The sequence below is a fragment of the Pezoporus wallicus genome, unplaced genomic scaffold, assembly GCF_028554395.1.
Source record: "Pezoporus wallicus isolate ANWC-B61680 ecotype Strahan unplaced genomic scaffold, APGP_CSIRO_Pwel_v1 scaffold_2617, whole genome shotgun sequence".
NCBI classification, from domain to species: Eukaryota; Metazoa; Chordata; class Aves; order Psittaciformes; family Psittacidae; genus Pezoporus; species Pezoporus wallicus.
Window position 1 is genome coordinate 769,915 of NW_026637592.1, and position 17,154 is coordinate 787,068.

General features: G+C 37.0%; 1 protein-coding gene across 1 annotated transcript in view; it reads left to right on the forward strand.

Moving 5' to 3' along the window:
- GPATCH2 (G-patch domain containing 2) overlaps window positions 1-11,293 on the forward strand; it is a 114,525-nt gene extending 103,232 nt beyond the window's left edge. The window contains exon 10 of the mRNA XM_057406431.1: window positions 11,067-11,293. Within this exon, the coding sequence (XP_057262414.1) occupies window positions 11,067-11,236 (170 nt within the window). The 3' untranslated portion in view covers window positions 11,237-11,293. The remainder of the gene's footprint in view (window positions 1-11,066) is intronic.
- Window positions 11,294-17,154: the final 5,861 nt, after the last annotated feature.

Below are 17,154 nucleotides of genomic sequence, written 5' to 3' on the forward strand. Positions count from 1 at the left end.
AGAATCATAGACAGTAAAGATTACTGCTTATGTCTGTTGAAGCATTACAAGGTAGGAGACATGAGGTATCTTTTTTCTGTGAGGAATGCATATGAATACTATATAAATACCCTTCACAATAAAGATAGTATGTGAATTCTTGGGCAAGCAATGGAAATGTTAAGGAGATAAAATGAGTGCTGTAGATTAGATAGGGAGCACTTGTAAGCACATTCCTGGAAGATTTTTACAGATGGGAGGTCACCACCACTGGATGCATTTTGCTGATGTCACAGCTGTGAAATGACTTTTTCAATATTTGGGAGTGATTTATAGGACTCTCATCAGTTTGTTGTATTAATTATATATGGTGCATGCTGGATGGATTAGATGTGTGTGTGCCTCTGTAAGGCTTTTTATGTATTGCTAATATGGAACTGTGAATTGCATCTCCTTGTCATATTCATTACTGTAGCAACATAGATAACACATACAGTTTTTCAAGTATATTCTAAATAGGTGTCTTTACAGAAGCCTAATATTTGTATTCCAGCTGAATTCACCCTCCTGAAACTTCTTTGTTTCGAACCTCAGTGGCAGCAACAGACCAAGAATAGCATTAAAAATGTTATAAAAGCACCTCAGTGGCAGCAGTGTGGAAAAAGAGAATGTGTGGGTCAGTTTCTAAGACTCTGAACATATGTGAAGTGAGAAAGAAAAATACTTAATGGCTGAAGAGAGAATAATATCATTATTTCTACAAGGTGATTTTCACTTCACAACTTTCAAGTACTAGAGGATGTCACTTTGTACTGAGAGGGTATGAAGTATCATGAAATTAATTTTGTTATTCATTTTACCTTGGGCTTTCAACATTAAGTATTTTATTTTACGAGCTAGCTCCTCTGCGTAACTTTGCAAAGCCAATATTTTGATACTAAGGCAAATATATTATGTGGTCATTCAATGTTATATATCTATCTATTCACAATTTTAGAGATTTTTTTGCCCCCCAAATGTGCCCTTATATGGAGAGTGACAGGTAATGGTGGTGGATAACGGTATCGTATGAGGTACCTTGTAACTAATGTGTGAGTTTTTCTTTTTCAGGCTCAAGGTGCTATTTTCAATTTTGTTCTGGGCAGGAGGATTGTGATTATTTTTTTTTCTATGGTCTTTATATAAGGTTTTTTTCTGCCTTTCATCATTGTATATTTTTAAGCAAATAGAAACTTTGGTAAACTTTGAGTAAACTTGTAACATACGTTTAGGTAATATTTGTAAATTACTTATATAAATTAAATAATGTTTATAAATTACAGTGTATAAATTACTAGAGCTTTCTCAAAAGCTAACCTTCCTACAGGTAAATTATTGTTTAGCCATCACAATCCTTGTTTATTTGTCATTGTCAGTATTTCTTGCCATTTAATGAAAGAAACAGGGTCTTGTTTTAGAATGGAAATCCATTTGGATTAAAATGAAAGATCACTTTTTGATTATTCTTCTTTCAGTAGTTATAGTTAGCTAACATAAAGGAGCAGAAGGACTAAATTTTATGGAGAAGAATTTGTAAACCTTTTTTCTTGAAAGAAAGGCAAAATTATTTACACGAACAAAAGTTGGAAGTGGGAAGAAACCTTCTGCTAATAATTGTCCCTATTTAACATCGTAGCAAATCCTGAAAGGCTGTCTGTGAATGTTTTCTTGAGCTGTGTGTGCTACAGATTAGCAAAGTTTCATCCAATATGAGCTAATCTGTTCAAAATAGTATTTTTTTTAATTATTTTGTGCATTTTTTGAATAATTTCCATTGTTAAGCTAGTCCTTATCACACTGTATGGTGTTGAAAATGGTAATTTATATGTTTAGCTTCAGCAGTACTGAAAAGAATGACTGGGGGTCCTGATAAAGTATCAAAACCTGTTCTCTGGTTTGGAATCTCACAAGGGTAGCCCCTGCTACTTTCAGACACCTTACAAAGCCATAGACTTCTGTAGCAAGCAGTGTGATTGGTTAAACATTTATTAATTGTGACAAGAACACCCAATTTGTTTCAGTACTCCAGCTTATTTACTGCTCTTTCACCTTAGTATTTTGTATTGAAAAAGTAAAATGAATATTGATAGAGGTAGGTATTGATTTCTAAATTTATAGCCTGTTCTCAGTCCAGAGTCAAAGTCATATACCAGTAGGTTTGTGTATACTAGTAACAAAGGATGTAGATTTACTTGTACAGCAATGAGAAAGTACTGAAACAAGAAAGTTTCAGCAGCAAAGAGCATTTTATAGTTTCAAAAATGTCATTTGTAAAGGTGAAGAAACTCTGTGTTCGAATCAGTGTAGAAAATGGGAGATAATTCAAGTGTGGATTGTTAGGAGCTGACAGTACTGAGGCAGGAGTGTCCTATTCTGCCTTTTTTACTAGGATACATTTTCCATTTTCTGTTTTGTGGATACTTGATATAGTCCCATCTGTGCATTATTGAACATAGCTCATTAGTACATCAACTAAAAAAGATACTAGTAAAGATCATTTACTTCCTATGATTTCTTTCAAGAATTAGGTGGTGTGTGTTATAAAAAATGTACTTTTTTGCACAGCTTATTCCATGAAACCAATATAATTTCAGTGATTCTAATCAGATTTGCGACCAGGTCACACTCTCACTGACTTTGTGCCCTCTCTGACTACCTGAGTGGCAGAACTGTGTCATATGACACCCTGACGTATTTCATTGCAGCGATACAGTTCCCTGAAATTCGTATAAAAACCTCTTAGACAAGCTAATACATTATCATGGAAATAGTCCTACCAAAACTGGGTCCTCTATTAATGAAAATAATAACAAAACACCAAAGAACTTCTATGGAAGAGAAAGGACATTCTCTGCAAAGTGTTATTACTACCTGGAATGCATGCTTTGAGAAAGTTTTACGGTCTTCTCAGCCTTACATTACTTAGGCTCATAGCAAATCAGTAGATCCTACAAAATTTTAGATGCTATATTCATACATTGACTATGCATTTAGTCCAGTTCCTTTCCTTTCCTACTAATTCTGTCTTTTTCTGTACAAGCTTTTTTTCTCAGTCAACTCCTATTAAATCCCAAAGACCTCTTAATTTCTTTTTTGTTTGGTTTTTAATAAGAAACCTCTGGATCTTAAACACTGGGAAAAATCATCCAGTTCTGTTTCATATCTGTGGGATTTTAATAACTTAATTTACAGAATGTAGAAATTTTGATTCAGAACAAGAAAAGTTTCATTGATGTGCCTTATAAATAGCCATTTATTTCCATTGGAAAACACTCTTTTTGCTCTGATGTTTGCAGTTTGGAGCAGTGTAGAAAACCTGCAAAAACTAATTTTGAAAAGAAAAAGTGATTTTCTACTTAAAATACAGGGAATGTGCATATAAAATATAAATTATTGCATTTTATGGGGACTTTAACACTTACGTTTTGCAAAAGCAAATTTCAGCTGTCATTTTCTTTATCTCGTTGGCATGCTACACTTCAGGCCAGTGCTGATTGAAGTGACCAAGTTAAAAGTCTCATTTTAAAGAATGTGTTTTAATGAAAAATATGACAGATTCTTAATTACAGCAGAAGTACTGAGCACTGCAATAATGCTATCATGACTCACTTTAACAAGGTAATCAAAAGGGTACATGTTTTCATTCCTTTTTAAAAATTGCCAACGGAACAGCTAAGCAAACTATTTTGCTGATGCTTAATATGTCAGTGATTAAAAATCAGACCTGAATATCTACAGTACCAAAATGGTGATTTGAAAAAAATGGTGATTGCACTGTGGTAACAGAGGTGGCTGAGGCTAAGTTTGTGGTGAAGGTCAACTTAGTGAGATATTTGTAGAAGAAGGGTAGACTTTTGTGTACTTGGGTGAACTGGCAGTTTATTACCAAAACTCTAGACAAACATATGCCTACTTTCTTTTTAGCTTGATTCACTGTTGTGGTTTTTTTATGCTAAATATACAACTCCTAGGCAGAAATCTCTTTTCAGAGGGTAATACAACGTTGGCATGTGTTATGAATGCTTTCCCTTATTGCCTTGCGGTATTTCTTATCCTTAGTCTACTGAAGTCCTTTCTGGCATACGCAACATATCTGCTTGACAGTCTGGCCTATGGATACTCTTCTTCCTTGGGTTGGTTTATGCAGCAGATTAAATTTGTTCCATTTTTTGTTTCTCTTACCATATAGTCTCACTAAATCAGTTCAAAACTTAAAAGGTTGCAGAGTGCCATCTGGTATTGGAAACCGCTGTCCTTTCCAAGCAATAGACTTTTCATGTTGAGCTTGAGATCACTGGTTCAAACAAGGCCCCTTACATATAAATAGCAGAGTAATGAGGAACTTCAGAAGAGCCACAGTGCAACAAGAACCAAGCTTATACTGAGAATTTGCTGATGGATTTCAGCCTATATATTGACACTGCCAATGCTAATGTAATAACTTTTATATTCTGATGCCTTCTTTACTGATAGATTACAGTGAGCATTGTTTGCATAAATAAATAGGCAACAGGTTATTTAGCCCATAGTAAAAATTATGCAGACGTATTTGCTTAGCTGTAATGGATTAATCTTCATTTTTAAATGAAGATAATTCGATATCCAACCACAAAAGCACAGAATAGAAGTGGAACTTACATTACATAATAACAGAAGTGGAACTTCATCTCCACTATCCCTACAATCGATCCCAAATTGAGTTAGGGTCAGATAGAGCTGCTGCAATGTACATAGTTCCAATATCAGTTTAATCCTCCATCTTTCTGCTGAAATTAACAATAAACACGCTGTCCGTTTTGAAAGTATTACTGTGATTTAAATCCTTTCCCTGGGGTTTCGGTGTAAGGTTACAAGTCTTAACTTAAAAGTCAGAGAATGCTTATCAGAAGGGAACAATTTTGACAAGTTTTGAGGGGTTTGGAAAGGTCCTCAGTAAGAAAACTACTCCCAAAATGCCATCTGGTGATGGTCTGTCAGCATAGGCAAGGCATAAACCTGACCACCCTTGGACCCAAGTGAAAAGACATTTTTTGGTTATTAAAGAGATTCCCCTAGCTGAGTGATAAATGTGAGTCTAATCATTCCAAATCTTCCCAACCAATTTTAATAGTAGTAAAGACTGAATGGGCATAAAGTTAACTTCTTTACACACAGCGTAGTCTAATAGAGCATGGAGGGAGAAGAACACCAGCAATGCTATTTCCAAGTAATCTGTGATTCTGGATGACCAGTTGAAGCTAAATTGAGTCTCAATTTTTCATCAGTGTGTGGATTTATGTTTATATATTCACAGGAGTTGAAAATTGATTTAAGTCTATGCTGCAAGAAATAATGCATTTACCCATGCTGCAATTATGCAACAATTTCTTGCAATCATAGGCTCAAACAGGTTGGAAAAGACCTTTAAGATCATCAAATCCAACCTTTAGTCCAACACTACCAAGGCCACCACTAACCCATGTCACTGAGGGCCTCATCTGTACAGTGTGGGAACACTTGCAGGGATGGTGACTCCACCACTGCCCTAGGCAGCCTGTTCGAACGCCTGAGCATTCCTCTGGGGAAGGAACCATTCCTTTGGGGAAGGAATTCCCCAACATAGCCAGTCTAAACCTACCCTGGTGGAGTTTGAGGCCATTTCCTCTTGTCCTATCACTTGTTACTTGGGATAAGAGATCAGCCACTTCCTCACTCCATCCTCCTTTCAGGTAGTTGTAGAGAGTGATAAGATCCCCCCCCCGAGCCTTCTTCAGACTGAACAATGGGGCAGTATTGGGGAATGAAACCATGGCAATGCAGACAATAACAAAACCCTGCTGTGGCTGCTGGGTAGATATGGAAGTTCAAAACACCTACTGCAGTTATAGCTCTGTCCTCTGCAATTTTTCTTTCTCTGCTAGCTAGAATAAAATACGATGCAAGCGGGCTCACCTGAGCTATAGTTATTCTGAAGTTATTCTTCAGGCAGAGTCTTAGATAGCCCAGTATGAGGGATACATAAAAGTCTGGTATAAAAATGCAGTCTCAAATATTTAGCTCAATAATAACATTTTCATAACATGGTGGGTTTTTTTTTTTGGCTATGCAGCCATAGTATACTGAATTTTGAAAAGCACTGATTTTAGAAATCACAGTACGGCTGTCGGCTCTGCTCATGATGCTGACTGCACAATTATCCAAACCACTTTTAACAATACAAGCATCCAGGCAGTGTGATTCCCATTTTGCTAGTTAGAGCTGGCATAAGAAGATGCAGCAATGTGTTATTCTGATTAAATTCCTTGTAAAATTGTCTTGTGTCTCAGGATCAGTCCCTACTGTTCTGAGCTCATCTGTCTAGTGAGGAGTCAGAAAAGCAAAAGGAGAGATGGAATATTAAATGCTTTCAGAAAATGAAGGGGAATGTGCACTAGCTTTTAAAATGAAGCAGCATGTATCGTTTCTCCTTCCATTGGCTGTTTATCCAACATCAATACAACACTTTAGGAGCCAAATTACTAAACAAGCTGCCAATTAGGCTTGCAGTCAGCTGGATAGATTAGTGGCTAAGAGAGGCAGATACAAGATTTTCATCTCTTGAGCCAATTACGCAAGTGAATTACCATCCACAATGCTCCTTGGAAGATTTGAGGGTAGAAAGACTGAGTCTGCTGTGATAGACATAAGTGAGATCCAGGGTAGGGGGTAAGGGTTAGCAGGCCATGTATTGCAAAAATTACCCAGGCAAAAAAAAGATCCTTCTAGGAAAGGATTTAAAGGATTTAAGGCTGCTGGGAGTGATAGAAGAGGAAATAATAGTTCTGGTATGTATGCTCTGCAAAGTCATTGCTGTTCTGCTCACAAGTCTTAATCGTATAAAAGAAAGATGAAAGGCCACGACTGTATTTATGTACAGTGTCATTTTCTCAGAACTGTTTAAAAAACACACACACAAAAAAAAAAAAAACAAAAAAAACCCCACACTTTCTTAGATAGGGTTAAGAGATTGAACCTAGCAATATTCTGGTTTTAGTCACCCCAATATAAACTAAACGTGCTTTATTCTTATCCAGCAATTGGGCCGTATAAATATTGTCACAATAATGGCTTATAGGATCACATTTCCTTTATTATTCTGTAATAAATGATAACCTAAATAGTGATATTTATTTTTTTTTAGAAGCATTTTGCAAATAGAATTTATCTGTCAGACCAGAACTGTGCACAGGCTCGTTTGTTTCCGGCTGGAGATGTTGCACACTGGTGTAACATTGTTCCTTAAATATGAAGCAAATTTAAAACCTGAACTTTTGCAAGCTGTTGTATCCAAAAATGATTAAACAGATGTGGAGCCTGCAGCAGCATTAGACCTCTGATCTGATTTTAGCTTACAGATGGAATTAAATTAATTCATGGCAATCACTGTAAAATCAAGGGTATGGCACTGAATGCTAGTGTACTGTTTAACCAGGACATACCTGTCTCAACAGCTGCTAAGAAAAAACGACATACCTTTATTTTTCATTGAAACATGCCTTTAATGCCGTCATAAATATCATACCAAAATTAAACAAAATTTTTTGTTTTCCCCCTTCACAGTTTTGCCTCTCTGCTCAGAGCTTCCCTCTTCCGTGTATGTAATGTCATATGTGTAGACCTTGAAGTGTGTCTGTTCATATACACAAAGGTTTTAGGATTGTCTTTTTTTTTTCTAACTTTCATTTACCAGTATTGCAAAGAGAAGGAACATAAGTGAGGACATTTTACAGTGCTGTCTTTTCAAGCAGGTTGCTGTTCCTCAGTGTTTGCTCCTTGCTTGTGTAACGGCAGGCACTTTACATGCAGACTACTCATCTGCAGCATCAAGTTGTTAGGGTTGCTAAAAATATTTTGTCTGTGCGTTCCTCGTAGCTCCTGGAACCCCACAGAACCTCACAGAGCAGTAAACTTAGAAACAGGTTTTTCTTGCGTGGGTTTTGCATGGTTATGTTTTGTAGGACAGTGCAGTGGGTTCTTTTGCTCTTGCTCCTGGGTGGGTCAAGGCTGATCACATCCCAGAGATAACAGCCACTTTCAAGGCCAATGTGCTTGGACCATTCTCTCTAACAGGCCCTACTGGCTAGTCCAAGAAGTGCCATAGGCATGAATTAAAAATTGAACTTGAAGATGAATATTGAAAGGACAATTACTGCTTTTAATTAGAAAATAAAAGCCCAAAGCACAGGAATGGGGGTCAGGGGAATAGTACACAGTGTAGCCTGATTTTTAGCAGCTCTCTCCTGTCAGGCAATCAACCAGCAATGCAGATTTTGTCTTACAATTGGCGATTGGTGGTGTAATGGAGGAAGAGGGCAATACCATTGTCCATATTCCTCTGAATCAAGTGAAATACGTTGCATTACAGATAAATCTTCCAAATGACGGTTGAAAATTGCAGGGATATTAAAGACAGATGTAGATATTTATGTGAAACCTGACTATTGAAAAGGAGTGGTCTGCATATATTAAATATTTTTCAAAATTAAAAGCTATCCATATTCACTTCATTTGCAAATGAAGGAGTAAGAGAAAGAGTAAGTGGTCAATTAGTATTATAGGCAAGTTGGGTGGCTTTCTGATTTGGCCTTATTCTTGCTGAAATACAAAGCCTCCAAACACATCAGCCTTTGGGCACTGTATGTTGTCTGACTGTTTGCTCAAAAGTGGGTTGTGAAGCCAAGTTTATGGTGGTTTCTGCTCCTTTTCTTTTCTGTTTTTTAATCTGGTGATGAATAAGAGCAGAACTCTTCAGGAGAGCTTTCAGGCTTCTAACAGGAGACGCAGAAGTATGTACAGTGGAGGGGAAAATAGTATACATTCTAGAAGTAATTATATCTTTAAAAACAAAAGTATTCCAATAGTCCTGTCAGTCACAGAAAAAACCTGCTGAGCTACTTCAAAAAATATCAAAAGTAGAAACATCAGTTTATTAAATAACACAATTTATCTTTCATTTATCTTTTTTTGTGAGGTGGCTCTGGCTGTCTTTAGAATTCAAATCCATATAGAAAGGTACATCTGTTACAGGAAAAGGTCTGTGGGTCTTTCCTCTAAATAGACTAACAAAAAAGCTGTTTAAGTTGTCTCAGGCTATGCCTTGCATATCATTCCAGCAGCATGGCTGTCTATGCCTAAGCAGCATTACAAATGGCTTCATTTTTCCAGTTCTTAGATGCCATGAAATACAACCTTGCTCTTTCCTGCTTGGCAGCTGTTAGATCATTTTTCCCTGTCAAGTTTCTCCCTTAATTATTCCAAGGATGTATATTGGAATGATGTTCCATTTCTTACCATCACGTGTTGTAAAAGGTGCACCAAAACACACTTTCAGGATTTTACCTGAGAGGCTTACCAGAACCTTAGTTGAACAGTGACCTTTTTTCTTTCCCTTCTTTGACCTAGAAAGTATAACTAAGAAGGTTGCAAAGCCTGTGTTGTGTATGCCAGTCAGTGTCAGGGACTTGTGTATGAAAATTGCATCTGCCTGTGGGGGCCTGAAAAGAAAGGAAGTTTGGACATTGAATTTTGTGCTGGTCAGTTCAAGAGGACCCCTCTTGGGGATTGGAAGCTGCTGACTTAAAAGCCTTTATTGTAAGCATAGCTTCAAACCGGTATTAAAGGATGCCTCCTCTCAGTCCGTTTCCTTTGACTCAGGAACTAAGACACTAGAAAGCTATCTGCCTTTTATGTAGCCAGTACTGAGTGTGAACAGATCTATAGTGGATAATTCTGGACTGTGCTTACTGATAATACTGTAAATTCATCATCACAATCATTGCAAGGTTTTTAACATGCGCCTCTCATTTGAACTTCTGTCTGAATGTGGTTTCTTCTGTGTGTGTTCTGAGGCTTTTCAGAAGTGCACATTCAACTTTCCTTGTGCTCTTTAGTGAGTTAATACAATTATGACCCAGCTTGTCAGTGGCAAAGCCTTGACTGAAGACATTATAGTCCCCAAGAACACAAAACCATAGTCTCCTCCTACCATATTTTTCAGAAAGTAGCAGGCCAGAGTGAATAGGTAGAAAGTTGAACAGATACAATTTGAAGCAGGGCACATGGTGGGATTTTGTTCTGTTAGCGGGGGGAGGAAGATGTTTAGCAAAGCTGAAAACAAAATCCAGCTACCCATGTGCAACTGCTTATGTTAGTTCAAAAGCTGCAGCCCTTTTTAAAATAGTTTGTATGGTGTCATTTGATAAGTTTTCATGCAGATTCTGGAAATAAATGTCATCTGTATCACTCATGTAAGACAGTTGTATATGGGAAGGCTTATTCATGCCTCATCTCCATATTCTAGCTCGAGGAATTTGGTTGATGAAGGGAAAAAAAACTGCTTTGTTGCTTAATTTTTATGATGCATTCATGGAAAAAAATAAAATCTGTTATCAAAAAATTAATCTTTTCTATCAATACCTGCAATCATGATGATGTTTTCTGCTGTACATGTGCAGCTTTTCTCAGAGATCTCAGTAGTATGGGGGGAAAAGTATAAACAACACTTAGTGGCATTGAAAATACCAAAAGCAAACTCCCATGTGTCAGATCTCTCTTACAAAGTTCAGTAAAAGAGAAACTGAGTAAAAATATAGCTGAGTTTCAGAATAGTAGACCACTTATTGCTAATAATGGAAAGATGGTTGTATTACTATGATGTGCCTCGGCTTAGTAACTGCATAGGACCAGAAATTCAGGTAATCTTGCAGATGTATTGGTAGACTTGTTTAGGTGATGGATGTTCTTAGATGTAAAATCCACTGTGTTGGAATATAAAATATCTGTGACACTATCTGTCATTCTTGAAAACTGAATGAGTCTTTAAAAACATTAAAAATAAAGCAAAGCGTAAGACTGTATTATTTAGAATCATATGCAACCAGGAGGTCAACATGTGCAAAGACAGCCTGTTCTAGCAACCCGTTAGATGAATTAGGAGAATAAAGAAGGTTTAAAGCTTTAAGGGAGATTATCCTGCTCTTCTCCACATGGCAGGCAGTGCTGATTAATGCTGTGTGTTTCTTTAATCTCAGGGTTTGTAGGTGAAAACACCCAACCAATCCCAGAAAACAACATTGGGAACAGAATGCTTCAGAGCATGGGCTGGACCCCTGGTACGGGCCTAGGACCGGACGGCAAAGGGATCGCAGAACCAATACGAGCTATCCAAAGACCAAAAGGACTCGGACTTGGATTTAGCTGACAGAAATGCACTCTGGCTGCCTGATAAAAATAAGGCTAAAAATTAATTTTAAAAGACGCACAAAACAAAAAAGAAAAAGTAAATTTACATCATTTGTTGTGATCAGCAAATCCTGTTATTCTTCTCTCAAAGATCACTGAAGTCAATCTGCTTCACATTAGCTACACCAGCTGCAAGGTACAGCCACAGTGACAGACCCGGCATTCAAGTCTTAACTTTATAATGGTGCTAAAATGTACAAAAATTTCTACTTTTTTAGTTTCTGTTGTCTTAAAGTTTGTATTCAGCATAAAATTCCATATATTCACTTCTGGCACAGCAGGTTTTAGTATATAAGCAAATTTACTTCTTCTTTCTGTAAGTATAATTTCAGCTGAAGAATCTTGATCAGATTCATCAGGGAAAACAGAACTTTTTACAGCTCTTGTGTTTCCCCCCTTTTCAGGCATAGTTTCCAAACCTGGTATTTCTAGTGTTTAACAGTATTTGAGGATAAGCGTTCATTTTATACACGTTTCCCACTGGAAGGTGATATAGTATGCAGTTTTTGTATAAGGGCACGAAAAATGGCTTTGTTGTCATAGGAATGCCATTCCAACACTATTATCTGGCAATGTATCACTGTCTTCCACATTGAAGCTCAAAAGTAAAGCTTTTATACTTGTTTTTACATTCACAGGATTATCTTTTTTCATCAAATATTGTAGAAAGTTAAAGTTTGTTCTTTGGATTTCACTTTATATTAATATCCTCGGTGTTCCCACATTTAGGAACAGTTTGAACTTTGAACCAGGAAATTGTATTTTATTGATGACCGTCTTTCAGTGTTTATATTTGGGGGGGGGGGTGCATATTTTAAACAATACAGTGTTCAACATCATGTTATCACTTGGTTTGTGATCAGGCTGGTGCGAGTGAGCACCACTCTAAGGATCATGAAGAGAAAAAGGGCAAGGAGAAGCAGGATTAGGGTGGAGGAAAGGAAGGAAAAGGATATTTTCATGGCATCTCACAAATATAAGCTAGCAATTTAAAATCAGGAAGGATCATTAAGTGTTTTAATCACTATCCTAATGTGTCTAATGTCAGCAAAAGCAATTTCATTAGGCACCAACCAATCAAGCTCCTAGGGTACTTATTGGTCTGCCGTATAAAACAAATTCCACTTTAAAATTAAATGATAGGGCTGAAGGAAACTGTTGTTCAGATGGTCTAAGGAGAAAATCCTGCCCCTGTCCCTGTAGCAGCTGGCAGTATTTATCCTGGCTGCAAAGGGAGCAGGATTTGAGTGTCCAGTCTTCTTTTTTTCTTCAAGAGAGGGGTTTCTCCCTCCCTCTACTTCCACGCAGAAGAGAAAAATACCTACTTCCAGATGCTTGCAAAGATATTCCCTTGGAATACACAGAGCACAGCTTCCTTCATGTGACTGTGAAATATGGTGATGAATTTTAAGAAGAGCTTTTACTACTTTTTGTTTTCTCTCAACTTCACCTATTTTCCCAGAAAAATAATACTAGGGGAAAAATTAGCAGTGTTATGGCTTTGAGTTTGCTTAAAAGAAATGTTCATGTTTTCCAGTGTGCGTGCTGTCAGGTTGGGTATGTTGTTTCACCATACACATAATGTAGACTAAAGTGTTAGTACCTGATGCTGTTTTTAGTGATAGCTGAATGCACCTCTTCTCTGAATTTCAGAAGAACTAATTATTTATTGCTGTTTAAATACTTGATAAAATTGTGTGGTTTTGCTTTTGGAAATGGTAAGACATTTTAAACACGCTTGGCATTTATAATCAACATGTATACTTTTTATTGGAAGGTTTTAAGGCATAGCACCATGCGAGTTTGCCACTTAAACTAAGTTAAATACATTGCACATCCAAACAATTTCAGGGCCACATATTGCAGAGGGCTAAGAGCCTGGAATTCTGCAGCTAGCAGAGATACTGACTTGTGTGTTATTTCCAATAACGAATTGATGTTGCGTGCTCCTGTACTTTCATTGCGATGTGCTACTGAGAGCAAGTTAGTTCTAAAGACCTCTTTGTATTGTACACCACAATCAAAAATTCCTTAAAACAACTTTCAACATGTGAATTGTGAAAGTAAATCTTTAAGTTCTGGTTGGTTTTGCTCTATTTGCAAAACTGTAAATGAATATTCATTCTCTGTTAGTATTCCATTGTTTTGCTTTGGTTGCAACACCTGCATGTCTTGGGCTGGAAATTCTAAGTGTGGCATATATAACCCTTGTTTGAAGTATTTCTGTGCAATTTACTGTAGCAGTAGTTCCTCAAGAAATGGGTCTGTGACTCAGAAAGTACGTGAAAAAAAATTTCCTGTTTTAAAACGATAAGAGGGAAATAATGGATACATGTTGAGAGAAAACCTCTTTAGCCTATTCATCATTTTATTCATCCATTCATACACATACAGTGAAGTGGCCAACATAGGAAACAGCTGTAATGGAAGAAGTATTTGTCTGACTGGAAATCTTACAACTTTTTGGTTTAGATCAGCCTATTAGCGAGAAACTTTCAGACGTCTCATAGGTGCCACAGCTGACTGTCAACTTTGTTCATTTTAAGCTGCAAAGTGATTTATTAAAATACTTTAATGTAGTGCTTTAAAATATTTTTTTGTTTCAGTAAAATTCCCCTTCTGACTCATACTCTCATTTTGTTTCTGTTTTCTCCATATCTCATAGTAGTGGTTTTAAAGATATTCTGGTAGTGTGATTTTTCATAGTTAAAAATAGTGTTAAGAAACAAAACAAAAATTAATTATACTTTTTCCTTTGTTAAGCCATTACATTGTTAGTCGGCTTTGAAACGTGTCAAAGTACTTGGACTTATTGAAGGGATTCTTTAGGTCTTTCTTAAACTATGATACATGCTATAATGTTGGCTCACATTACTTTAAAATACATATAGAAGTATTTTCAGATAATCATTCGTAATGACTGTGACACTGAAGGGGGTTTTGCCTACATAAAGAAGTATGGGATCATCTCGTATCTAAAAGGTATCATCCATCTTGCCAGATTCTTTCCGTTTAGGTGTTTGATCAATCAGTAGCTCAGCTGTTACCATAGTATTCTTCTTCTGCAGAATATTTAGTGAAGAGACATTATGTATTATCGCATTGCATTTTGCTGCGTGTTCCATGGTGACTCAAAAGTTCTGTGAATTGAGCCATTAACTGTTAATAAAAGAAACCCATGAGCACTGTCTTATTTTTAAATAAGTATTTGTCCCAAGTCAGAAAAGCATTGTCTCTATTCTCATTTGAACAAGTTTGTCCCTGCATTTGTCTTTCTGCAATTAGGTCAATAATGGGTGTAGAATGGCAGTAAATAGCTAAATAATATGTATAGAATGCTTTGCTTTACAAACACAAATGCAAGATGAAATAAAACAAATAGACTCTGTTCTTGAGTTTTGTATGTTGTTTTCTTTAAACTGCCCTTTTCGGTAGCATTGTTATTGCACAACCAAGTACAAAAACATGCTGTTTCTGAAATATAATTAAGGTTGGAGGTATCTTGTACCCAGCAGATGCATATTCTGCTAAAGCTACTATACTCTTATATGTACCTTTTTACTAGTACTTCTTTCTAGGTGGTTATTATTCAGCTGAAAAGGTTACACCACGCCATGAAGGAATGCCTCATTTAAGATGTTTGCAGTACTTTTGTTACCATATTTGTCTAAGATGTTTAAATACAAGTTTTCATGACTCTTTAAGAATATGTATACTCAGACAACTGTGACAGGACCTTGTGCTTTTTCATCAAGCAGTTCTCCAAAATTGTTCCTTCAAGGATAACTTGCACAACCTTTTACTTTACCTCTCCCCATGCTCCCAGGGCAGTTTCAGTAAAGACCTATCAGAAATGGGGATCCCTTCCCTCTTACTCTAAAATCAAGAGACATTTTAATCAGACCTTCACACCTAGCAGATTTTTTCAGGAGCAGTGGCATAGCTAGCACACGGAAACTGCATAACCAAGTTGCTCACATTAGAGTCCCATACCTAAGAACAGTATGTATGTTCAGTCTGAAAGAACATAGTCCAGATTTGACTCTTTATTGACCTGTACTCCAGCTGTAAAGCTCATGTAAAATGTTAAAAGAGAAAATGGCATTTTTAAAGATTATTACTGGTTTTGCTTTGAATTCTCCCTGGAAAAGGTTTCATTGTAGTCAAGAAGGTTCATTTTACAGGTACAGGTTTAAGATAAGGATTTTCCTGGGTTTTTTCAATGACCTCTATACTGGAGAAAGTCTTGAGGAGGTGCAGCAGTTTCAGCATGGATGTTCTGCTTGCCTCAAGTGAGAGGTTTTGCTAAAAAGAACTATGTAAAATCTTTACCAACATAGATTGATACAAGCTATATCTACTATCTGCTAAGCTATATGAGAGTTTGTTCAGTAATTCTGTCAACAATCTTTTTAATGTAAGTGTGCTTTAAGTTATTGTGAAAAACTACAAAAGCTTCATGATTGACTGGTAGTAGGTAAATCTGATGGAAAGCACAGAATCATTAGGGTTGGAAGGGACCTCTGTAGATCATCCAGTACAACCCTCTGCCAAGGCAGACCCACCTAGAGCAGGTTATACAGGAACATTTCCATGCTGGGTTTGGATGAGGAGAGAGAGGGAGGCTCCACAACCACCCCCGGGTAGCCTGTTCCAGTGCACTGCCACTCTCAACGTAAAGAAGTTCTTCCTCACAGTGAGGTGAAACTTGTGTTTTAGCTTATGACCATTGCTCCTCATCCTGTCACTGGGCACCACTGAGAAGAGTCTGGCACCAACCTCCTGGCACCACCTTTGAGATATTGACCTGCATTGATGAAATCCCCTCTCGGTCTGTTCTTCTCTAGACTAAACAGGCTCAGGTCTAGCAGTATCTCCTCGTAAGATGCTCCAGACCCTTGTTTGGGCCTTCTACGATTCTCTTCTCGTGTCGTTACAGCAAAACAGACTCAACAACAGATATGTTGTGAGCATGTGTTGTTTGTATTTGAATATTCAATCTTTAAATAAAAGGCTAAAAATCACTGAGATTATGTAAACTTGATCTCCTGCAGCTATGAGAACTGTTTCATATAGGATAGTTAGGGTTGGAATGGACCTTAAGATCACCTAGTTCCAACCCCTTGCCATGGCCCGGAACACCTCACACTAAACCATGTTTTTAGTAACAGCTATGAAAAGTGGTTCAAATTAGTAACAGGTATTCTATCTGTAGAAAGTTCTGATTTTGGCCTGACTTCTTGGAGCAGATAATGGAAGTATTGAAGAGTCTGACTTCTGAAACTGTGAATATAAGTCATTAGTCTCTGAGGAATGGATGTTTTATTGTAATATATTTACACTGATTGAATATGCAAGCTTATTAAAATATTATCTTTCAAAATATTTGATCATAGGTGTGCTCAGTTTAATTGTGCCTTGTCCTTCATGTTGTCTTTCTTCCTTAATATTTGTCCCTTTTTTTGAAAAAGTGTAACCCTGTATGTATTTTGTGATAATACCCAGCATTTTCTGTCTTAAGTGTAATCTCATATGTGTGCCAAGTGATGCTTCTCAAGGTTCTCTATCATTTCTAGTAGTCTAGTATCTTTCAGTATGTTCCTAGGCCAGTTTTCTGAATGGCCTACTGTTGCCTTCATCAGTTGTTGTAAGAGATTTTGACATTGAAAACTTGACATTTCTTTAGCCTGTTCAGACCTATGTTGGCCTCTCTGTTTCCTGTGGCCCCAGGCAAATGAAGACTGGAAGATATGTAATACTTTCTGCACACAAATATCTCCATTGACTTCAAGATGTGAAGTACTACGTAGGTCTAAAAATAAGCATGAATGCAAGTGTTTGCAGATTGGGGCCTTAACTTCCTGCCCTGTAAAAGAT